The sequence below is a fragment of the Ambystoma mexicanum genome, chromosome 5q, assembly GCF_040938575.1.
Source record: "Ambystoma mexicanum isolate Mex_15411 chromosome 5q, UKY_AmexF1_1, whole genome shotgun sequence".
Classification (NCBI taxonomy): Eukaryota; Metazoa; Chordata; class Amphibia; order Caudata; family Ambystomatidae; genus Ambystoma; species Ambystoma mexicanum.
The window spans coordinates 275620935-275645619 of NC_090933.1; the positions used below are offsets into that span (position 1 = coordinate 275620935).

At 47.3% G+C, this 24685-nt stretch overlaps 1 protein-coding gene across 1 annotated transcript in view; it reads left to right on the forward strand.

The window, feature by feature from the left end:
* The window catches only part of RTTN (rotatin), a 2784523-nt gene that overhangs the window by 17744 nt on the left and 2742094 nt on the right, over positions 1-24685 (forward strand). The window contains exon 2 of the mRNA XM_069620779.1: positions 12838-12910. Coding sequence (XP_069476880.1) covers positions 12880-12910 — 31 coding nt within the window. The 5' untranslated portion in view covers positions 12838-12879. The remainder of the gene's footprint in view (positions 1-12837; positions 12911-24685) is intronic.

Below are 24685 nucleotides of genomic sequence, written 5' to 3' on the forward strand. Positions count from 1 at the left end.
AACCAATCTGGCCAGCGATTTACTGGCTTTGTCCCCTTCTCCGTACCTCCTGGCAGGGTTGGTGGTGTATAGGACATCATGGTCTGCTAGTCTGTGGAATTCGTCCAGTTTAGAGTGAATTTGGGCGAGTGTCTCTTCAGGCTCTAGGGTATATGTGTTCTGCAGCATCAGCAGCTGGGTCTCAGTCCGAGATAGGTCTTGGCGTATCATGTGAAGGGAGCATGAGTCAGGGACAGTATATGGCCATGTATCCAGACCTTGATTCCCATACCATGCATAGGGAGCTCACTGATTCCCTCATTACATTTGAAGAACTCCTGCAGCTCCACCCGCAGGGGGACTAATAGTGTAGTGTAGTGTAGTGTAGTGTCGTGAAGAAGAGTGGGAGGCATTCTCCATAGCTGGGATCTTCGGTCTTGCCATACCGGCTGGATCTTGATTAACACGGGGGAGTGATCTGAGATAGTGCAGGAGAAGATGGAGCAGTCCGTTGTGAATGGAACACAGTCGGGAGTGTATAGCTAGAGGTCGATGCAAGATCCAGAGTCATGAACCGAGGAGTGGAAGTTATACACCTGATCCTGGTGGTGTATCTCAAGCCAGGTGTCTTTGAGGGGTAGGTAGTTCATACACTGAAGGATAGTGTGGGCTGACTTGGTCAGAGCTTGTGGAGTATTAGAGGTTCTGTCCACTAGTGGGTTGAGTATAACAAGGCATAAAATAAGCAGTGTCGCATAGCAATTTGCTAGCAATTCTTTAGTTTTGCTAATCAAATGAACATGTGTAGCAAAGTTAGCTATTTAAGTTGTCCTCTTCAATGAAAGCACAGCTCGCTCTGCATTCCTGTCGTCAAGCTCTCTTCACCCTCTTTTCTCTGTTCACTTCAAGTGCTAATGGAGGGAAAGTGCAGCAGTAATCCTCTCCTCTCCTCCACTCATAAGTGCCAAATGCATGTGTAGGAGTGCAAGAATTCTTTTTTCAAATATTTTCAAACCAGAAGTAATCGGGATGACACTTTTATTAAGCTTTCATACCCTGTCTGGCAAACACAAACAAGTATGTGTCAACTTTATATGCAATTCCATTCCTAAAATGTGATTTGTTGCATAATACATAATTGTAGTATTGAGACTGTAAAACCTTGCATTGATCCATGCTTTAAAGTAAAGTTTAGGTTAGTGTATCTGAATTTCAGTGTCAACAATATTTCATTTTGTTGGGGAAGAAGCATCATGTTGACTAGTGAACTTTTGAAAATGTACATTATCACATGATCAAATGCTTTTGATGGCAATCCTAGTTTTGTAACCTGCAGGTTGCATACATCTTGCAACTGGTGCTCAACCCATGATCAAACCCATACTCCTTGACATTCTATATTATCACCCTGTTGCTTTATACCAGGTACCCTGAAAGTGAGATGACCACAAACTCCAATATTCCACCTAGTTTGGCCAGTTCTCTGCCTGCTACGCAATCCACTCTTAGTCTCTTTCTTTCCTCTTACATAATAAATGCACACAGCGAGCTAAATGCTTATGCAAAGTAATGATCAATAGTTCCTTCCAGTCTGTAGATCTACAGATCTACTGCAATACCAACACTGTGATTAGCCTCTAGAACCTGCTTTGCTTTATGATTGTATTATATATAACCATCTGCAGGAGACAGCTGGCCAAACTGTTTTCAGAGCCTTTTTTTATCATGTCGATTTATTTGTGTGCATTCATGCAGCTAACCTTTTACATTTTACAGACACTCATCTATGGATTGCAAAGTCGTTTCGCCCACTCAGTCGAGTAGATTTTATGAAGGGCGAGTAGCATTTACAAGAGATGTTTGAAACTTTTATTTAACATCTACTTTGTTTGCAGTAAATGTCAAATACAACTTTCACTGTGCATGGCTGGACTCTGGGTGGCAGCAGTGTGCCAAACATAAAGTAGGTTTGTAGTGACCTGCACCATTTTACAGAAATCGCATTATAAATTGGTTGTCCTCCGTTGCTATGTGCATTTCTCTTACGTTGAATAGGTAAACTGTTACCCGACCGGCAGGTCTAGCTGAAGTTCAAATAATTTGCCAGGCCTGACTGCTCTCACAAATGTCTTATTTCAGCGGTAAGCAAACCTGCTGTATTGTTGCACATTTCATGTCTTGGGTACAAATAACACTATGACATTAACACTATTGGTACAACATTGCTTATCAAATGGGTCTGTCTGCTTATCCAAAATATTTTTATTAGCAAACTCTGCTTATCAATTTTTGAAAACTAATTTATGCCTTGGTATATTGTTGAAGTCCCCGCCCCATAGTACCCTGGTGTTGTCCAACAGGGATATGAGCTTGACTATCTTTAGGTAGAAATCTGGGTCATCGATGTTGGGCCGCAGCTATTGATAAGGACAGTGGGACGTCTATTCAGATTTCCCCAGACAATAACATACCTGCCCTGTGGGTCAGTAGTTCATTTATAGATCTGGAACCCTATGGTATGATGAATGAGGATGATCACTCCTCTAGATTGTCACAAATAATTTGTGCCAAACCTTTGGGGGCACCAGCAGCGAGCAAACAAGTCCACCACTCTGGCCAGCGCATGATGCTCTTGTAGCATCAAGATCTGTATGTTGTGCCTTTTGACATATGATAGTATTTTCCGAGCCTTGGTGGGGTTGCCCAGCCCACGAACATTCCACGTAAGGAGCCTAATCGCCTGACCCATCACTCATAGCAAATAACGTCATGTCCAGCGGATTCATGCAATAGCCCAGAGAAAAGAATAAACCATGATCGACTGACAATTTTTATATTTTTCAGCCATCCAACTCCCTCCCCCCAACCCTCGCCGTCCCACAAACTTGACTGTGTATACCCACCCTAACTACCCCTTTCTTAAGCAGTGGTAGGCAACGTGCAAACCCATCCAAGAACATTGAATGTTGTGATCTGCACTTCATAGCAAGATTGAAGACAAAGGACCTCTCTGAGGTATGACAAAAAAATTGGCTCAGAGATTTATAGGGGAACCACGCTGAACGTGGAGGATATTTGAAGGCTCAGTGAGTCATTATCTGGTGGTGTGCGAATGTTCTGCTCCATGTAGGATGCTGCGTCTTTCGGTGAATCAAAGATTTGGGTTCTACCAGCATGCTGTATCCGGAGTTTAGCCGGGAAGATCATGGTGTAAAGAATTTTTCTCTCTCGCAGGATTCGCCCCCTTTCCGCTAAGAATTGGGCAGAGAATTGTGCGTCCGGAAATATGGATCCTAAGGCATCCTCCATGAAGGTTTCCATGGGGACATTCAGGGATCTCTCTGCCATGCCCACCACCCTAATGTTGTTAGGGCGTGACCGCGACTCCAAGTCGTCGCACTTTACATGAATTGGTCTAAGATCCTTTTTGATGTTGTCAATGTCCTTGCTGTGTGTGGTGACTGTATCCTCTAGTTCCCCCCACCCGGTTCTCAGCAGTGGTAATCCAGCAGCTTTCTTTCTGGCGATCTGCTTTCAGCAAGGATATGTTGGTCCCGATGTCGTCCAGCTTGGTATTTACTGCAGCAAAGCTGGCCTGAATCGCAATCATGTAGGGGTCCATGACAGTACCTGTGGCAGCTGTTGTGTACGGGGAGCGGTCCTGTGAGCAGGCAGGATTTTCATCTGACCGTGCCATATTGGAAAAAGCGTCTATGGAGCCCTTTTTCCCACCCTTGGGGCCTCCACGGGACATGACTGAAAGAGCAAGTGTTTAATCCGATAGTTGTCAGCCCGTTCTACCAGTGAGGGCACTGTGTGCTTTGTGTCTCTAGTCGTTGTTTCTGGCTTGCGTATGAATGACTTCTTGCCGGCAGGGCCAAAGTCAGACAGCCAGTGCTCAACTGGAAGATTGCCTTTATCATTCCGGGCTGGAAAGCGTGCGTGTTATGGCTCCCACGCACCTTCAATGTGCCGCGTTCAGCCGGCAGCATCTGTGCAGTGTTGCGGCTGCTTCGCCGGGGTAGAGCGGAGGTGGGGCACATTGCCGTAGAGCTGGCATATTCAGGTGCTTCAGGGAGTCTCTTCTTCGTTTCTGGACAACGTCTGGTGGTTCCCCGTCCCAGGGTCTCGGTGCAGTGTGTGTCACTGCAGCCGCCTCGAGTTCTCTGCCCCCTCGGAACGCTTAACATCTCAGTATGGCCGCAGTGCGGGAAGGAGGGCGACAGTTTTAAGTTCATTCCGATGGACAAGGGGTGATGAAAGTTGCCTGGCCATATGCCCCTGCGTTCCGATGTCCACCGGTGTGCGGGAGTCAGAATATTTGGTCCTTTGTGGTCAGAATATTGATGTTAGGATACTAGCAAGTGCGGAGTGCACATGTATAAGTGGTCATTCTTGTCGGTGCTCAACAGCGCCTCCCCTTTATTGTCATTTTAATAAAGCAGGGTCCTCTGACAGACATCAAACTGATGCTTGCACACTCGCAACTAAGTTTGATTACATGGAGGTCTTATACCCCAATATGCGTCATGTAATAACGCAATATGCATCATGTATGATGTCATTCTACGTGGCAAAATACAAAACCTATCGAAGGGAGGGATTGGTTAAGGGAACATATCTTCTTTTAAAATATATAAGTATTAGTGCTTCATTGGCTACCCCTTGTCTTTAGGGCACGCCTTGAAGTACCTCGAAATGCATACAGTACTGATTATGATGGACAAAACGGGATTGGCTTTTGCAACGTTGTATGTTAGGTTGTCTATCCAACCCCACTGATTGGTTGGCACCCTATCCCAACCTTGGACTTAAGGCTCCTTAACAGCACGTACATGAAACAAAACTTAGGTGTTTGAATCCCACCAGACTACTCCCCATTTTTCCAATGAGGCCATCAGCCAAAGTCTTCCGTCTGTAGTTGACCATGTTACTGCTCACTGTTCTGGAACATTCAAGGAAGTATGAGCGCACCAATATCTTAGCTTTGAGCTCTAATGAATAGTCTCTGTTTTTTACTTCTGGGTCACGTGTGAGTGCATCGCGAATTTGTCCCTTTCAGCCTTCCATATACTGCTGTTTGATTTAATTATGCAAGGTGCTGTTGCTCCTCTTGGCCTCTAGAGACTTGCTCACTCTATCTCATATGAACCCTATACACTTTTAATTGACCAGCGGTTTGGCTCTCACAAATCTTCCTTCATCAAAGACGAATGTCTCGCGTTTCAGAGCTTATCCATGTACTCCCTTTGTGCCCTGTACTTATCCTTCAAAAATAGAATCTTCACTCAGGGCCGACTTGACTCATCATCGTGTCTGCTCACGGGACTGTCTTTCATGCCTTCTGATTCTTAGAACTTTGGCCTGTTTCTGAGGTAGCTTGATTACATTCAAGGTGAACCATCGTTCATTTTCCTAATATGGCCGTGTTTGTTTTCTTGCTACCTTGTGTTAGCGTATTTACAGTTATTGGTCAGTAAGTTGCTTAATTTATTTTTAGATTCATGGTCACTTTAACTTCAGGTTCATGTTACTCTTAGTGCTTCAGTTACTTCATTATTTATCGTTTCAGCATAGGTTCATAAATCTTCTTCATGACATCCTTTGTCAGATTTCATTTAACATCCATCCACGATATTCACTGATGCAGGCGGCATTCTTCCATACGACATCCTTCTACACTGTCAATATGAGGGTACATTCTATATGGCTGAGTGCATAACGCCTCTCATACACTCAGTGCAGTATAGGAACGATACAGGGGGTCCCCATCTATAGCTCTTCTCCGACTGTTCCAATATGACGGTGGTGAGGGAGCAGGGACTGGTAGGATACCCCCTACCTGTTCCTCCTATATTTTTGTAAACCTTTTATTGGTATGTTAAAATGGTAGAATTGTGTAAGATTATTAAATGCAGACTGTCTCGCATGTCAGGGATTCGAACATTTTCGGAGTTAACTGCAGGGATCCCAGTGCGTGAACGTCCATCTAATAAAACTCTTTTTCTTCCATTTTGCATACACTTTAATTCCAGTTATTATTGGTCACTTAATATAATCTGTACATAGATTCCAAAGAGTGTCCTTATTAAATCTAAAAAATAAACACAATTTAAATGTATTCCATCCTACTCAAACGGGCACATGCACAGCATAATCCGTTCAATTTTCAATTGGGGCGGGGGGGGGGGGGGGGATCGATAACATGGAAACAAGTCCAGAAATCATAGTGACGAGAATAAGAGTAAAACGCACTCAAACAACTCTGTTGGTCCTAGTTCCGATTTTTCAGTGTGTGTTTGGGTGCAATTAAACAAGTAACATCGATTGGTATATACATCACTGCAACAGGGTATAATAAATTGTGCAGTAAGGTCCTTTTTACTTGTATTGCATTCACACGAATTCCTGGAATTCATCGTGTGTTTGAGTTCAGCTCTTCTCTGCATTGGAGTCACTATACTGAAATTTACAACGGGCACTCGGAACTGCATGGGAGACAACCGTTAAAACAGAGACTGAAGTATTTCCAAAGATTATGTTTCTGATCCAATTTGTTAGTCTGAGTCCTTGAATTCCAATTATTAATCAATTTATGGCCCATACTTCAGTGATGCATTCAAAATGCCAATCTACGGTACTGTCCGTTGGTTAGTTGAAGATTTGTTGATTGCAATTGGTGTTTACCTCCAAGTTCCAGTAATCGCATCTGAGGTACCTCGCTAGCCTGGTGAGCTATCAGCTTTTTTTTACCCCCACACCCTCCTCTTCAGGGTACGTACAATACCACCACCAACTCACAATGCTCCTGTTAATATTTTCCAAACTAGGCAGGGGCTCAGCAAATGCTGAGCTCAGAGACAGCTATTCATCTCCTCATTTCTCCTCTCTGCTGGAAGGAGAATGCAGTGAGGGGAGTTGGCACACAGAGACCATGCTGAGCAAAGGGACTCTACAACTCAAAGTAAAGGTCTTGGCGGTCTGGAAATGGCAAGCGTTGCAGGGGATCAGGTGCTTGCCAGACTGGGGGCAAAATTCGGAGAAAGGGGAGGTCCAACCGCACCATTAATGATTTGACTTTTGTCAGACTTGGGGCAGAGGTTCGAGTGTCTGGGCACAGGGGTTGCACACGAGTGTGAAGGGTAAGGGGAGGCCTTACTGGTTTTCACAGGGACCCATTGCAAGGTGGGGGATGCAGAATCAGTGGGGATTCAGAATCAGTGACGTAACTTTGCTGAAAATGTTGCAGGGTCCATTGCATCTAAATGAAAGTGTCCCCTGCCAAATGAGTGGGGCAAAATGGTGTGCAATAAAAGTTGGTGGAGACCAACACTCTTGCCCCCACCACTAAAATTACGCCCATGCGCAGAATAAGGAATCAAAATAATTGAAGAGAACGCTGGGCACTAGCGTGAAGGCAGGGCGTTTGGAGGGTGTAAAGGGCTGTGTCCATCTTAGTTTGGGGAAAATACTCTTTGCCAGCTGAGGATGCCCAGGGATTTTTGCAAGAGGTTGACATGTGCTTCTTCAAGTGCTCAACTTAGCATAAGCATATTCAGTAGGATACAGAATCCTCCAGTTCTTTTTCCTATCACATATTCCAAACGGAGAGAAAGACAGTAAAGAAGTTCTCCTCCCGTGTCATGTCAGAGAGAGAGGTTTGTTGTATATTTCAGAAGGCATTAACGAAGGAGGACGGAGGGAAAAAAAAGAGCGAGGGGCATTCTCTTCTTCCTCCTCAGATGAACCCCACTTCCCCCTCTGGAAGGATACTATGAGGGGAAAGTATTTGGACAAAGAGACCCTGGCATTAGTCCTGAGTCCGGTCTCAGTTTTTGTTTTGTTTTTAAAGGAGCTGGTGAGCTTAATAAAGGACCCTTTAAATGAATGTTCAGCTTTAGATAGGATCAATGAGCCCAGATTCTTGTCAGAAATACACCCATTTTAAAGGGAAATAGCAAGCAATCCCTCCCCCCCCCCCAGCCCGTCTACATTTTCTCTGTCCTTCATAGTCTGGTGGGTAGAAGGCTGATTGCCTTCAAAATATTTTTCACCGCCTCCAATTCTGCTTTAGACCTCCTCCAACCCCCCCTCTGCTCCCCATGGTTTTTGTAAAGATAAGGGACCCCCTTTAAAGTTGTTCTTCTAGGTTCAGGTTGATCAAAAAGATCCTGGTTCCCTCTGCTGGTTGAGTTGGCAGAATCCCTTATGTTGTCCCTTCCAATCTCCCCAGGGTTCTCTGGGAGGTCGCATTCTCAATGGGGGCCTGGGGATCGAGAGGGAAGGCCTCCTCGCCCCTCAACTAGCTCCTGCAGTTATTAACATCAAGAGTCCTTCCACTCTAAAGGTTTATGATGGGCATTGGAGTAATTGCACCCTCCGCTATGATTACAAGAAAATCACAACAGGCTACCCTTTATTCAATCGTGGTCTACGTTCAATTTTTTTGTTGGGGGGGGGGGGGGGTTTGGATCTGTATTTGTCAGCGTGTTCACTAGGGGGTCAGTGGGCAGTTATGTGGGCTTGTAGTGGTTCTTGTGGCTAAACCTCCCAAGAGAGTTTATTTTACAGAAGCCTCCATTCAACCCCGTTTCCTCTATTGACAATAAGATGCTTCCTATGAAAACCGTTTTCTTGGTGGCAATCGCTTCAGCCCAAAGCTTGAGGAGATTACTGCACTTCGGTACAAACCTCCCTTGCTGCAGGTCCACCCCGGGGCTTTAATTCTGCAATGCAATCCTTCCTTTTCACTCCAGAACACTTCAAATTTCCATCCATCTCGGGACATTGTATGTCTGGTCTTCTTTGCTAAGCCTTGCAATATTATCTGGAGCATTGTGGGCCATTTGGGGTGTTGTACCCTGCACAGGAGGGGAGGGGCAAGAGAGGAAAAGCACAGAACTGCTGTCAGGTAAGATGGTTACGTTTACTGTGACAAGGAAGTGTAGAACTAGGAGTAATGACGATTAATGGTAAATAATCCTGACATTACCAAGTTTCTCCAAAGTTGACAACACGTGTTTAGTGCAACATCAGTGTGTGTCACGTCTCTGCATCTTCGCCTCTGGGTGGCGCTGTCTGCAGACCTGCGGGGTGTTGTCTACCATCTTCAGAGAAGACCCTGAATCTTTATTTTACATTTCCTTCCATAAATCTGTATTTTCAAAAACAGACTTCAATTCCCACGATGCACCTGGAAGATACCTGGAAAACCTGGCAGCCCAATCCAGAAACTCTTTTGGAATCTGAGTTACATGCATACTGGTTTTGCTGTGACTGAACGCAAACAGACTCCTTTCAATGAACTGCAACACTATTCTGCTTTTGTTTCCATACAAAAACTCCTGGTGTCTGTCAACACTGGATCCGCTGCCAAAGTCCATGCCAGAGATTTCCATTTACTGCACCTGTGCCTGATTGTGCTCAGCCCATTCACGCAGCTCCATCCTGGCTTTCCATCTTGCTAGCACTGCTTATAAGCTGCCCTCAAGCTTCCTTGTTCTTGTATTGTGTTCTGAACCATGTGCAGCTATGACCCATTTGGAATCGCTCTCGGCCTTGCTGACTTCTGCCTTACCTGTGCCTCTTCCCTGTTCCTTTGCTGCCTGGCTCTAATTCTTAAAGCAGCGCCTTGCACTCTTTTCCTGCTGCCAGTGTGTTTGCTACTTGCCTTTGTGCTGCACCACACAGCAATTACCCCTGTTTCTTGTCCCGATTTCCTGCAGTGCCCAGCCCCTGTACTTTGTCCCTGCAGCTTTCAGTCTCTCTCCTCTTCTCCCTTCTCTGCTATTTTCTTGCTTTTAGGTCTATTTACTTCCAGGATTTACCCCATTACTCAGTCTCTGTTTTGCTTGCATCTGTTTGTACTATTTCCCCTTTATACTAGTCCTGTTTTCCAGTCGTGCCTTGTATAGTTCATATGTTTCCAGTCCAGTTTTCCAGCCTGCTTTTGTTACCTAGATTCTGTTAACATGTACCAGTACCCTTCCTCTGTTACCTTGTACACTCCTTGTTTGTGCCTTAGGCTCCAGATACAGAAGCCATTCTTGCTGCCCCCTTCAATGGGCTTGCATGGTGTGGCGCCTGTAAGAGTAACTTGCACAGAGGCATTGAGCTTCCCTTATTTCTGTGGGTAGTGAGACAGGGTGGCCCCATCACAAAGAACCACGCTGACTGCGATATAGAGTTCAAGGGTGTTTATTAAAATTACAGATGGTCAGAATGGCTTCTGATTTTAATGTTCTTTAGGACCTACTAGTGTCTAATGGGAATTGACGCTGGGCCTCTTTCTCTCTTTCTCTCTTTCTCTCTTTCTCCCTTTCTCTTTCTCTTTCTTTTCTACCCCGGCCTGGTCACTGCCTCCCTAACACAGACTTCCCTATAAGGGATGTTAGCACTAGGATCGGTAACCCCCATCGGTCTTTCGCTTTCTGGGCTATTGGTGTTTTCCTTGTATCAATGGCTAAGTGACTCCCTAGGGATCTTCTAACTTTCCCTCTCCTATCCCCACTTAGTAGTCGCAGTGAGTATTGAGTGGTGCCTTCTTTTACCCAGCATCACGCTTACTCATTTCACCCCCTCTCAACCTGCCCCTTGACTATACTGTTCTCTTAAGCTGTTCTCCTGCAACCACATCACTGTCCCTCCCATCTCTGACTCCGCCTTTCCACCTCCACTCTTTGGTCTTACTTATTTTCCTACTCCTGTTCTTCCGCTCGTATCTCCAGCTACCCCTCTATCTCTGTTATTGTTTCTTCCCTCCTTTCTCTTTCTACTTCCCCACTTCTTGCTATCCCTCTAGTTACAATCTCCGTTTCACGATATGCCAGTAGCTACTCCTGTTTTCCCACTCACTGCCGCTCTCTCCCTCTATACTGCTATGCTATTGTCACTCTGCTACTACCCCTATGCTTCCGGTGTCTTTCTCGCTCTCTCTCTCTCTGCTCCCAGGGATATCGTGCCCTGCACACCCCTCTCACTAGCCCCTGGCCAGACCCTCTGGGACAACCAGGGATATGGTGCCCTGCACACACACTCTACTACCACTACACCCTTCTGCTATACTTACTCTACAATTCACACTCTCCCCTCTCTCACACAAACACTCCACAGATACCCTCCTTAACAATAGCCTTTGCACTCCAAGTGCTCTTGCCTCGTCTGCTCTATCAGACATCCTCCACCGCCTCCTGTCCTCACCCAACAAACTCACGCTTGCACATGCGCCTCCTTAAATACCCCACCCTCTCCCAGGATTGGATACTCGCCCTGTCCAATCACTTACCTGGCTCATGGGGGTGTGACAGGGGAGGGCTTAAAAGGGCTGATAAGCCCCACCCCTTTCCAACATGGACCCTGCTAGAGTTCAGGGTTGTAGTGCTGCTCCAGATCTGAAGGGGCCTTTTAAAATAAGAATTACATCCCTGGTGGTATACTCAGTAAAGGCAGTGGTCGAAGTGAGCGGGAGCGGTCGGGAGCGGTGCTCCTATACTTTTTTAAATTACCTTGTACAGCTCCTATACTTTTATTTTAAAAAGAAACCGTTCCGGAATGGTTTTGTTTTAAAATAAGTGTAGGAAGAAGTTGAAATCTTCCCTTTCAGTGCACTGCACTGAACGTTCCCTTAAACAGCAAGTGCAAGTGTTTGGGGGGGGTGTATTGTGTGTGGGAGGGGTTGTGGCAATAGGGTTTGTGGGAGCAGGGGCAGGCCAGCAGGGAACATAGTTCCACTACTTCTTTTCGTACACTTCGACCACTGGGTAAAGGCCTTAATGAAGGACTTCATTTTAAAGAATATTTCCCTTGTGGTTTAGTGGAGGCTTGTCCAGGTGTGGGCTGTCAGCTGGAGCCTTGCTTTGTTGTGGGTGCTCCAGTGTTGTGGGTGCTCCAGCGTTGTGGGTGCTCCAGCACCGCTTGCTTCTCTGCAATCCACGTCGTCCTGCGTTAGGCGCCCGGTGTTGTGCCGCTCACTGCACCCCTTTGTGTTTTGTAGACCGCTGCTCTAGCGTCTTTATTGCAGCTGCTGTGCTGCTTTTCCTGTCTGGATGCTGCAAGTAAGCAGGGACGGGACCCGTTTTGGGCTGGGTTGGGCTAACTCCCCCCTCCACCCCTTTGAGAAGGTCACAACGCAGACCCTGTCATAAGTCCACCTTGTGTGTACACTCCTAGTGGGATTCATCGCGTTGTTCAGTGTATGGTTCTCACACTCGTTGTTCACCATAAAGGACTGCCCTTTCTTCCTGTTAAGTAATTATTTACCTTGTCTGTTTTTCCTCCTTGTTTACCCTCTTGCTTTATGCGCTTGCCTGTTCCCTTATATTGACATAGCCACCCAAACGTACCTGGGTGCCCTGTCTATACCCTCTTTTTCACAGGTTTCTCCTATAATGGTGTTGTGAGGTAGCACTTCGAAGTTCTATATTCAATTTCAATCAATACATCTTCATCTTACCAGTGGGCGTACTGTGGATTGACATTTGGAATGCATTATTGCACTAGCTGTATCTTAAACTAATTTAATAATTGGAATTCAAATGACTCAGATTTACAATTTGGATTAAAAAGAATGTCAGTCTATTTTGAAGTTTGTTTTACATGACATTTTCTTTGTGTGATTTGCTATCGCTGGAAAGTGGCTTGTCGCCTCTTTTGGATGCTGTATGAGCAACTGGATGTTGACTGCTTGCTTTTTAACATCTCAGTTTCTTGGCTTGTTGATTGGAACTGGTTCTCGGGACTTTTCCGATCAAAGCATAGTGTGAGGCGCATGACAAAGTGACTTACTGGGGACACTTTGGCACCAGGCGTTATTCTGATAACCTCTACCTGCATTTTGAGCGTTTCCTTTTTTTCTCCTAGTGCACGCCAAGGGATAGCAGAGGGTGGAAGACAGACACCAACATGGACCTCTCTGCGCTGCTCAAGAAATTGGGTAATTACTCCATTGACTGTCTTTGCATATAGGTCAGAAATCAGTAGGTTTGCAAAAACCAGTAGTTTTAAGGTTTATTTCAATTATTGCATTGAAAAAGTGGCAAGTCCCCATGGAACAGGTTACCTAACCACTGTGGGAACAATCAAATGCTGATATCTGCATCCGACCGCACGTACATGGACCAATTTGCAACCTCCCCGATGTCAGCCACTTGGGGGAGTGAATGATGAGCGACAATCTGAGTGGGAGGGTATGAAAGTAGTGACTGCTCTCAATTCAATGAACGCTACATATGAGATAGGCATCCTAGAGGGTAAACGTTAATAAGTCTGTCCCAACTAACTAGCATGAGTTGCCTTTTAAGAGGGCCAGTTCTCGAACTAGATCCTGACACCTCAACCCAGTGCTTTTAATAAAATACTTGATTTTGTTCATGCACCTGTTTCTGAGGCACACTACGCCAATTTTCTCCACCGTATTATCTCTTGTCTGTACCAGTTTTACTGCCATTCCCAGGTTATTATTCAAACCGCTCAACCAAGCTAGACTTTGGAGCACCACAGAAGGCATTATTAATTTTCAAAGCTGAATCCATCTAAAACAAGTTTTCTCACTCTGCACTAAACCCTTTATCCTTTCAATGGTTTTGTAATGGAAATATTTTAGGAAACCCTTTAGATTTAACTAACTCTGCAACATCGCTAGGTTTTATTTTAGATTCCTATTTATCATTCCACCTATGAATTTTCTGGTGAAGTCAGCTAATTCTCATTTGATTTGATTGGGAACTGTGAAACCCTACTTGCCTGAGCACCTTTTTCGTTTACTTGTGAAATCCTTAGTTCTTTCACGTATTGATTTTGGGAACTCATTTTTTATTTGTCTCTCTAAACCCTCATTGGCCCCTTTTTAAAAGTGTTTTTAATGCTGCTGCTCGTTTAGTTTATGGTGCAAAGAAATGTGTCCATGTTTCATCAACATTGAAAGATCTATTTTGCCTTCCCATTGACCAGAGAATTAATATATATATTTTTTTAAACTTTTGTTTATTGGCAGAAAGTGAAGACCGGTACAGTACATCATACACAGAGAGGAACAGAAATCGCATTGTCATGTTCGGGCATTACATCATACACATACCTCACAACAGTTCGAAACATGGGGGGGGGGGGGGGGGGGAGGAGTCTTAACAGCCCAGAGGAGCTAGGTGCCCAGGACATCTGGTGCCAGGTGGTCCGGCTCCGACAGTGGAGTGGGGCTTCCATCCACCTCGTCCTTGTTGTTCAAATAGCTGCAACACTCTGTCCACGCATTTTTTGGGTGAGATGATGCAGACAAGAGTACAATATAATCCTCCTCGCACATTTGTACCCAGGTAAGGGCTTTCAGCCACATCTCGAAGGTAGGGGGAGAACGGCGCTTCCAATTCTGCAATATATATCTTTTTGCAACGATTGCACTTATATTAAAAAATGTTTTTTTTTGCATTTTCCCCGGACCATATTCCAAACAGCAAAGCCAGCGGGTCCGGGTCTACTGGAGACCCAATTATCTCCGAGAGAGCCCCTGTCACCTCCAGCCAGAACGAACGCAGTGCAGCACAGGACCAGAACCTATGCACGTGATCGGCCTCGCCAAAGTTACATCTCGGGCAGGTGTGGGAAGGGTCGCGTGTGAACTTCGCCACTCTATTTGGCGTGTAGTAAAGCCTGTTAAGAAATTCATATTGTATGCACCGGAATCTAGCGCTAAGGGGAGACTTTTCGCGTGTATGCACACATTTTGTCCCACATCTCTTCAGTAATTTCTATTTCTAGTTCCCTGGCCCAAGCTTCACGTGGTTTGAGGGATGTATTCCCTCGTTTTTCCAGTTGCATTTTGTACAAGGAGGATATTATGCCCCTGCCACCTGTAGAGTTTGCTATATATTGCAGTTCGGGTGCGTCTGGGGGCTCGTCTGGGTAGGAGAGCCACATTGCACGGATCACCACTCTCAGCCTGAAGTATTGCAGTAGCTCAAGGGCTGAGTTGGAGTGTTCGGGCCACCATGTTTGGGGGGTGAATTTACTATTTGGGAACAGGTCGGTTAGCGCTCGATATCCCAGTATCGCACAAAATGCTGGTCGTGCGTGGGGGAGAGTCCCGGGAACTGCCATATGGGAAGACATTTATAATATGGATGATGGTCCTGTGTGGTGTTCAAGATCTTGTTCCATGCCTTGATTGTGGTGGCCACAGGGTCTGCCGGGGCATCTGTCTGATATGTATGGTGTAGCACCAGGGTCATGATATTGGTCCCATCCCCTGCCATTTTCTCCAGTTTGACATGTGGAGGCGGGTTCGTATGTGCATACCAGTGCGTAGCATGTTGGGCCTGCGCCGCTATCCAATGGAGGGTCAAATCAGGGGCCGCAAAGCCTCCTTTTTCTTAGAGAGGGGTCATATGTTGCCACTTCTTGCGAACGGCACCGGAGTGCCAGAGGAACTGAGCACAAGCTAGGTGGAGCTTTTTGAAATATTGCACATATATCCACACCGGCACGTTGGCAAAGATGTAGAGCAGCTTGGGGACCGCAATCATCTTAACTAGGGACAGTCTGCCTGCCAGGGACAGTGGGAGGTTGCGCCAATTAAGCATCTTGGCTTCAATGAGCCGCGCTGTCGACTCGTAGTTCTCGGCCAGTAGAGAGGCTTTTGAAAGCGATACCTGCACCCCCAAGTATTTGATGCCCCCTGGGGACCAGCGTAGGGGGTATTCGCATGAGGGTTGTTGGGTTGCCGCAGTCAGTGAGAATATTTCAGATTTAGAGTAGTTGATCGTAAAGCCGGAGTGTATGACTATTTTAGTTATGGCTCGGATGATCGGGTCCAGGTGCGTGGAGGGGTTTCTTACATAAAGGAGTACATCATCGGCGTACAGTGAGATGATTTCCGGAGTGTCTTGTAAGCGGATACCCTTGTGAGTGTGACGATCTCTGACGTGGACAACCATGGGTTCAATGGCGAGCGCAAAAAGAATGGGGGAAAACAGACATCCCTGGCGGGTACCCCTGTGCAACTGAAAGGGAGAGGAGACCATAGAGTTGGCGAGTACTCTGGCCAGTGGGCCCGTGTACAGCAGTTTTATATAGGAGATCATGTTTGGTCCCACTCCCATTTTCACCAACACAACCCATAGATACTGCCACAAGACCATATCAAATGCCTTTTGGGCATCTAGCGTGACCGCTACTGCATCCGCCTTAGGGTCGATTCTGGACATTACATTGAACAATCAGCAAATATTAAGTGCTGTAGAGCGGCCAGGAACAAAGCCACTCTGGTCCTCGTGGACCAGGTGGGGCATAAGTGGAAGGAACCTGTTCGCAATTATTTTAGCGAATATTTTTGTGTCCGTGTTGATGAGAGACAGGGGCCAGTAAGAGCCACATTCGTCTAAAGGTTTCCCCGGTTTGGGAAGGACGGTGATTAGGGCTTCCCGCAGGGAGGGGGGGGAGGGTGACTAGGCGGAGCGTTTCGGTCCAGACCCCGTGCAGTATGGGAGCAAGGATAGCAACATGTTCCCTATAGAACTCGGACGTGAGGCCATCAGGGCCCGGGGCTTTATTCTTCGGGAGGTCCCTGGACTATCTCCTCGATGGTGAACGGGGTATCCAGTTGCTCCATAGTGATTTGGGAGATAAGTCATAGGGATGCGTTCTAACAAGTCATCCAGGTCGTGGGCGTTGTGTTCCAGCTGGGGGCCGTATAGGCTGGCATAAACACTAGCAAAGGTGTCAGTAATGGCTTGGTCGGACCAGTGTCGCTGGTCCTGCTCATCCAGAATGCTGTCTATCCGGGATCTACCCCCTTCCGCGCGCACTAGTTTGGCCAGGGTTCTACCAGGTCTGTCCCCCTCCCCATATCTTTGGGCAGCCACGGGGCGGGCAAAGTACCGTACCTCGCTCAGGGCATGAGATTCAAAGAGTTCCAGTTCCGTCCTAATTTTCGCTAGGGTTGCCGGAGCAGGCGCAGCGGCGTGTTCTTGTTCTAGGGTTTTAAGTTTCTTTTCGGAACTAGTTAGGGCCTGCCTTATGGCCTTGAGAACCCCGGCCTCCCTTGAGATGCACATTCCCCCTATGTATACTTTGAATGCTTCCCACCGGGTCCCCTCAGGTGTGTCTTGCGCATTGTTGTTCTCGAAGAAAGTGTGTATATCCGAGAGGATGTCCGCTTTAAAGACCATGTCGGATAGGGCCTGAGATTTAATGCGCCAGGGGGGGCGGGGGGGCCAGACTGTTCGCAAGTTGAATCTGTAGTAGCAAGGGAGAGTGATCAGAGAGCGTGCGTGGGAGAATCTCAACGTCTTTCACCCTACCCACCAGGCACCCAGAGAGAAGGAACACATCTATTCTTGAGGAGCTGTCGTGTACTGTAAAATAAAAGGTGTAGTCTCTAACCTGGGGGTGGAGCGTCCTCCACACGTCGTTTGCGGGTCACTGACGTCCTATCCAGGACATTGTCGAATATGAGATTCATGTCTCCCCCCCCCCCCCCCCCCCCATGTAACGGGAACCTCCACATACCTCATAAGGATGGCGGACAGGGCATCAATGAATTCAGGGGAGTCGGTATTGGGGCCGTAGGAGTTCACGAGCAAACATTCTTCGTTAGCCAAAGTGCAGTGGAGAATAACATATCTGCCCTCTGTATCGATGTGGGGTGTGTGGAGTGCAAATTCTACCGATTTGTGGATGAGGGTCAAGACCCCTCTGGACTGAGTAGAGAATTGGGTGTAGAATCTGTTTGAGCCCCAGGATTGTGCAAGGTTGGATAGGTGTTTCAAAGCATGCGTCTCCTGCAGCACGAGCACCTTGATCCCGTGCCTCTGTGCATATGCCGCAATCCTGCAGGACTTTGTGAAATTTGTTAATCCCCGGACATTCCATGTCATTATTTTAATAGCCATATTGACAGTTACAGAACATCCCAACCAAAGGATTTGTCTCTGTCTAACCCGGTGTGCATTGCAGTGGCGCAAGTGCGCCTCTCAACAGAACCAGTCCTTCCTTTCCTGACGATTTTTATGAGAACAGTCCCCAACTTTCCCGCCCCCCACCCTCACCGCCCGAACCAAACTAGCAGTGCATAAGAACCCACCCTTGGAGTGCCCAACTGCGTGCCATCCCCAACTGGGCGACGCTTGACCAATAGCCCAACAGGGGCTTATCCATAAACACTCCGCCTTTAACGACATTGCAGCTGCAGTCGGGGCTACCGTTGCCGTTGACCCACATTGGTGACACATATCATGAAATACATAATTAATCTTGGAACGGCTAACATATGAGGTGATTACGAGATAGCAAGTATGTTCTTAGGTAATAAAAACTGAACAAACATCGGCCCAGTCCAGTGCCAGGCTGTATGGCTCAAGCATCAAGGCATGGGCCCAGTGCGCGCCATTCTGGTCAGGATGTCAAAGAGTGTACCCCCCTCCAAAGAAGATGCTCAAGTGTCCAAACGTGAGGACTGTGTCAGGCCCGAGAAGAAATAGAGGAGGGGGGGCAGATACACCCCAGGAGGGGCAGAGTTAAGGTGTGGGACAACTGGTGGGGCTCCCGAAGGACCATGAGAGCCTTTACCGCAGTCATCTCCCACTGGTTCATCCGCAGGTGAACGCCCGGGGGATCAATTACAGAATGGCCACAGCAGGAGAACCCATTTGCCTTAATCGTTGACCATTGGTTCCTCCGGGGGTTCTGTTAGAGAGATTTGTGCCTCGATGAACTTGACTGCCTCGTCCGGGACCGTGAAGAAATAGAGTTTATTGCGATGAGTGAATTTCAGGCGAGCGGGGAAAAGCATTGCATACTCAATTTTTCTATCACGTAGCATTTTCTTTACACCTCCAAATTGCCGTCGTTCCATCTGTACGCTCACTGAAAAGTCAGGGAAGATCCTGATGGTTTGTGATTCTAGCCTTAGTTCCCCTTTTTCTCTGGCCAGGCGAAGAATGTGGTCTCTATCCTTGTAGCTGAACAGTTTTGCAATTATCGGCCTGGGAAAGTCTCCTGGTTTGGGCCGGGGCGCTAGTGAGCGGTGGGCTCGCTCAACAGTAAAGAATGGTGACAACTCAGGATTACCAAGGAGGTCTTTGAGTAATTCTTCAACCGCAAGCTCCATTCGACCCTTTAGCGCAGATTCGGGAACCCCCACTATGCGAATGTTATTCCTTCGCGACCTAGATTCTTGGTCATCGCACTTAGCTTTGACCTGCTTCATGTCACGTACGAGTTCTGTGACTGTGTTCTGTAGGGCATGCACATTGTCCTCATCGGTTCCAATTCTTTGCTCTGCTTCAGTGATTCTGGCCCCGTGTTGGTCTAGTTTAGTTCTTAGAGAGGCGACATTTGCGTTGATATCATCCAGTTTTTCATGGAAGGCTGCAAGTTTTTGGCCATGGACTCCATCAGTGTGGTTAGATCGGGTTGCGGGGGGTCCGGCAGCATGTCCACATCCTCCTGTCCCATAGAGGAGGACGCTTAGCAAATTTGTCCATGGCCCCAACATTGTTGGCCCCCCCGCGATCTGTTGGACATTGCGGTGGTGGGCGGCAGCAGTGCCCTTGGTGGTTTTGCCGGTCGTCGTGGGAGAAGAGTGCCGCAGTGGGGGCGGTAGCGTGCCACTGGTGTCAGTATACAGGTGACTTAAGCTTGGACATGCAGTTATTAGCTCCGGATGGAGGGGAGACAGAAAGCACGTGGCAAGGAGTGGTGATGAGGCAGCCGCGGGCGTCCGGCGGCAGTCCCCAACAAACGCCCCGGGGTGGCTGCAGGCACCCTGAGTAGGCGTTAGGTGGGCATTTATGTGAAAAGTGTCACTCCTTCAATTGCTGTGTGGGTGCGCTGGGTGATAAACTGCTGATGTGGTAGGCAGTGGGTGGGGGGGCTGGTGAAGCAAGGCGGTTTCCCCCCTGCCCTGGCGCAGTTATTGTAACAGAGGCTCCCAGCGCACAGAGAAGCAAGTATTTAAAGCGAGAAGCAGCCGCGTGGCATGGCGTTCGCGTCTCCCAGCAGTTTAATCATGCGCTGCCCCAGGCCCGGGTGTTGGAGGGGAGGTCCCAAGCTGCAAGGCGCCGTCGTCCGGCTCACCGCCCCAGGGCCGGGCTGGTAAGAGCGTGAAGCTCCGGGGGCGTGCACTTCCCTTCCAGGAGCGAGATCTTCAGTATGAGCGGGCAGTGAGGAATACGGATAGGGGAGGGAGCCGGGCCGCGGGCGCCCCGCCGGAGCGCACAGGGCACAGGCAAGAAGGCCAAACAAGCGGCGGCGCCAAAAGCGGCCGCCCCCACTGGGGGCACCTACCGTCACCGCCCGCAGTCGGCCCGGGCCCAGCCCCCGGTACGTCCACGGCACTCCGGATCTCCAGGGGGGCTCGTCAGCAGCACCTGCCTCCCCTCAGCAGGCCAGCACGGCCCAGGGCCGCCGCGGTCACGCCGCCCTCCATCAGCCAGGGAGGCAGACCCCACGGCCCACGCAGCCCAGTCAAAAGTAGCTTCGTCCCGGCTGGTCGGAGCTCGGCGGTTTTTGTCCCTGTGTGTGCGCAGCAGTCCCGGGATGCCTAGGAGGGCTTTAGTTGGGGCGTATATAGCAGGATTCCGCCGTTGTCTGCGGATTGTAGACCGTGGGTCACGGAGCTCCAAAGCTAGGCAGCCATCTTGCTGGCTGCTCAACAGCGCCCTACACAGAGAATTAGTGTAAAAATACAGTGCACAACACTCTACTTCCAGACTCCTTATTTATTTGATAAATTGAAAATCTCTGGAGGTATCTGAGGTCTTCATAGTCTGGAATCTTTACGTCTCGAAGTCCAGGGATTTAAACGTTCAATAACGCTGAACTGTTCTTTCTCAGGTGCCGCAGTAAATTGCTGAAACACACTCCCTATAGAAATACTTTTGATTCCTGATTATCTGAATTTCAGAAAGCTCTAAATTTCTTATGGAATGTTGCTTTTTTTCAACCAGATCTTTTTATTCCACTTTTCCACTCCCCAGAAATGGACCGATAAACATCACTAAGGGAGACCTAAATAAGCAAACCACCTTATATAATACATCAGATCCTCTAGACCCCACCCGGCCCGCCGACAGTAGCCACATCTCACTTGCACAGTTTTTCTAGGCAACCAGTACCCATCATAGCAATGGTAATCGGAGGGGAGGTTTAGTAGTCACCCATGGGACTTTCTCAGAGTATTCTGGAATGTTACTTTTTTTAAGAAGTGGTGGCTTTTCCTGGTTTCTTGATGCTCATCGTATTTGTATAGGGAATATTGAATTATAATTTGGTTTTTCGGTACCTTGATGTTGCGTTGTACATTTGCATTTTTTTGGCTTTAAAATGTTCTTTTTTTTTTTAGGATCTTTGATGTTGTTTTAATATTAATGAGTTTTGTATGTACACATTTTTATATTTTGTGAGGCACTCATGATATCAAAAGTATGAATGCAACGAGAAAGTTTAAGGGTGTTTATTGAACAATTTTCAAGGGGTTTGGAAAAAACTCCTAATTTGCCCTAATGCTGGAATGGGAGCAATCTCGACCATTGAAATAAGGAAAGAATCATTCGTAGTCAGTCTGTCAAATCAAGATTACCTATACTAAAAAACCTTATGCCTGCCCTGTCTATTATACAAACAGTGCCTAAAGGGGAATGTGTTTGCAAAGAAAAGTCAGTGTTATAATATAAAGGATCAAGATGGCTGAGTCAGCTCTCCTCCCCACCTTGGACAGCACGGAGTAAGGCGGCCCCCTTAGACGGGATGACTTACTCTGGCTCAGTTTATCAAAAAAAGGCAGTTCACAATGTGGGTTGAAGCCCTCTTGGCCTTCCACTTTAAGGTCACTTGAGTTCACCAAAAAGTTCTTTCACGGTTCAACAAAATTCACATATGTCTCCCTCAGCCGGACTCGGACCTCGCAATCACAGCACTTGCAGGTGCTCCTTTCCCCAGTCTTTATTCACATTCGTTAGGGGTTCCCTTCCACTAACTTATTTCAGGTTCGGACCTTTCACTGAGGTCGAAGACTTGCGAATGTGCGAGGCCTTTCCATAAGCTCTGCAGGACCACTTCGACTTTCACTTATGGTATTTGCCCCAGTGTCTCTTGGTCTTGGTAGTTCCACAACACAATCAGAAAATTCACGGTAGGCTCACCTCAGTCGGGCTCAAGCCTTCTTCCTTGCTTTGGCTTCCCTGTTGAAGACTTTCGAAAGTGCGAAGATTTGACATGCACCTCAACATGACCACTTCAACCTATTCAGTTCGCAGAGACTTTTGAAAAGGCACTCACAATTCAGCCAGACCCCTCTGCTACTTGTTTTCATATTTTGCTGAATAAAATGATGCACTTGGACCCAGTTCATTAATTTCTGTTATGCTTCAGCCACACACATGCCACTTGGTTCCTCTCTCTTAGACTCACCCAGGTGGCTCAGCACTGACAGGCAGGGTCTGGTGCTTTCTTGGGCTGTGGTCAGGGTCTCGCCACTTGCCCCTTCTTACTCCACAACTCCTTTTTTCACCCAGGAGGGAAGCGGATACTTCTCTGTGGGTCTTTCCTCCCCAACTCTGTCGTTTACCCAGTAGGCAGTGCACTACTTTTCCCAGAATGCGCTTCTTCCTCGGTTTCCCAATGCCCCAGAGGAATTGGCACTGGCCTGAAGAAGTCCTGCTGTGAGCAGCTCTCTGCTCTGGATTCCAGGCACCATCTAGCGTCACCAGCTTGCTCTCCGAGTGCTTGATACTTAGGTAGGGATCCTCTCCTTGACTCAGCCTTGCAGCCTCCCTCCTGGCTTCCCAAGAGCAAATGCCTTCTCTTCCCTTGCAGGCTCCTTTATGCACCTGTGAGATGTTAATTGTCTGCAGGTGTTTGGTATCGGTTGGGTCTGCCTGACATTGCCTGTCCTCGTTAACCGGACAGCCTGCTGTCAGAACGGAAGTCTGTCCTCTGTGCCTTAGTGTGTTTTCCTTTTGTAATCTTCATACTCTTATTCCCTCTCTTCCTCGTCTGGTAGTCTAGTAAAATAATGGGATTATGTGAGTTGTAGTGTCCTTTCCTTTGAAAGGGAAAGAAAAATAGGGTAGATTTGTGTCAGGAAAGGGGGTTTGATTGTAAGGTTGCTGAGAAATGGGTTTCACGGAAGGAGAGGTAACATTTGCACTGGGGTTTAGGGATGGTCTTAGTTTCCCCTGATGGTGCTATCTTCTTTTCCGAAAATGAAAAGGTTTGGGTAGGACGGGACTCTCATGACTGTATCCCATAAAGACAGATGGGTTGTCGGGTAGGGGTGTATGCAGAAAAAAAGGATACCGCGTCTCACCCAAGGGTGCTCCTTCTGCAGTCCCCAAGGACCCCCTTCCAAGTTGATCCTCCCTCGGTTGTCCGCCCCCCGGGTTGGGATCCAAGAGTGATGACCCTCCCCTGGCCAGCTTAGTCAGGAATCCCCAGAAATAGCATGGGAGAAACACCTCGGGTTCCTCGCTATTTTATGGTTGTATTGTACAGCGCTCTCTGTTCGAGCTTTATAAAAACTCAAAAATATAATGGAGACCAAGTGGGGGGGGATTTTGGTTTGAATTGAAGCATCAATGGATTTGTGGCCTCCCAGATCGATAATGCCACAAACGATCTGTTGGAGCTCCATCTAAGCTTGAATGATGGATCTGAGGAATTGCTAATAAATGTATACAACAGATATGCATCAAACGGGGAGTTGCATTTATTTGATTTGCTCAGGGGAAGGGTTAATCTATGGAGGGAGAGGCGCCCACCGAATCCCAAAAGGGGTGATTTTAATCTCCAGTATGAACCCTTGTCACTGACCGATGAGAAGGATATTATTTGAGTAGTGGAAAGCCTTTGTGCAATGAAACCCAAGTACCCCAAGATATATGCAGTGGATGTTGCCAGTACTGTTATGGCTCTAAGCATGAGAGCCTGCAATGGGGGACTCAGTGGCTAGAAACACCTTGTCATCTGGTTGCAAATCTTTCTAATAGACTGGGTTGGTCAGGGAACCAAATTAAGAACGTTGGTGTTCTAGAAAGGCTGGAAAGCAATCACCCCCCATTAGTTTTGAGCGTAGGACCTTCCTTGCTGGGCATCTAGAATCCGGTCAGCATCGGCCCAGTACGGCCATAGCATTTGTTGGACATGCGAGGAAGGTGGTCAAATGGGCCAGGGTAAATACTGAGGAAAATTTGCCCCAGATTTATAAAAGCAGTCTTCCTGCATTGGAAGACTTCTTCCAGCCCAATGATGGGACTGATAAAGGTGTGATTACTGCACATTCTGTAATAGTGGACGAGCTGAGACCCCATTTTACTATCGAGCCAAAACAAAATAGGAAAAATGTTTTCGTGTCTAATCCATGGTTTGGTAAGTATAAGGAGTGCCAAAGAGAATCTAATTAGATGTATCAAAGGAGCCTCTTGGGGCAGCACAGTGGCTCTACGGGTGGAGCAAGCCCAATTTAGAAAGCTTATAAAATTCAAAAAGGGAGAACATGCTAGGAAAACCTGGGATGCTCTATTGAAGTCCATCTATGATAAACTCAAAAGGTTTCTGGACACTTGTGGGGAAAGGTAGAAACAACATCCCATCCAGACTACCATCCACTGCAATATCCCTGAATCGGAATGGCATGCGCATTCTACTAAATTATATGCAGAAACTAGAATATTTGCGGACCCATCCCACAGCGGTGTTGTAGGGACTGTGGATGGTT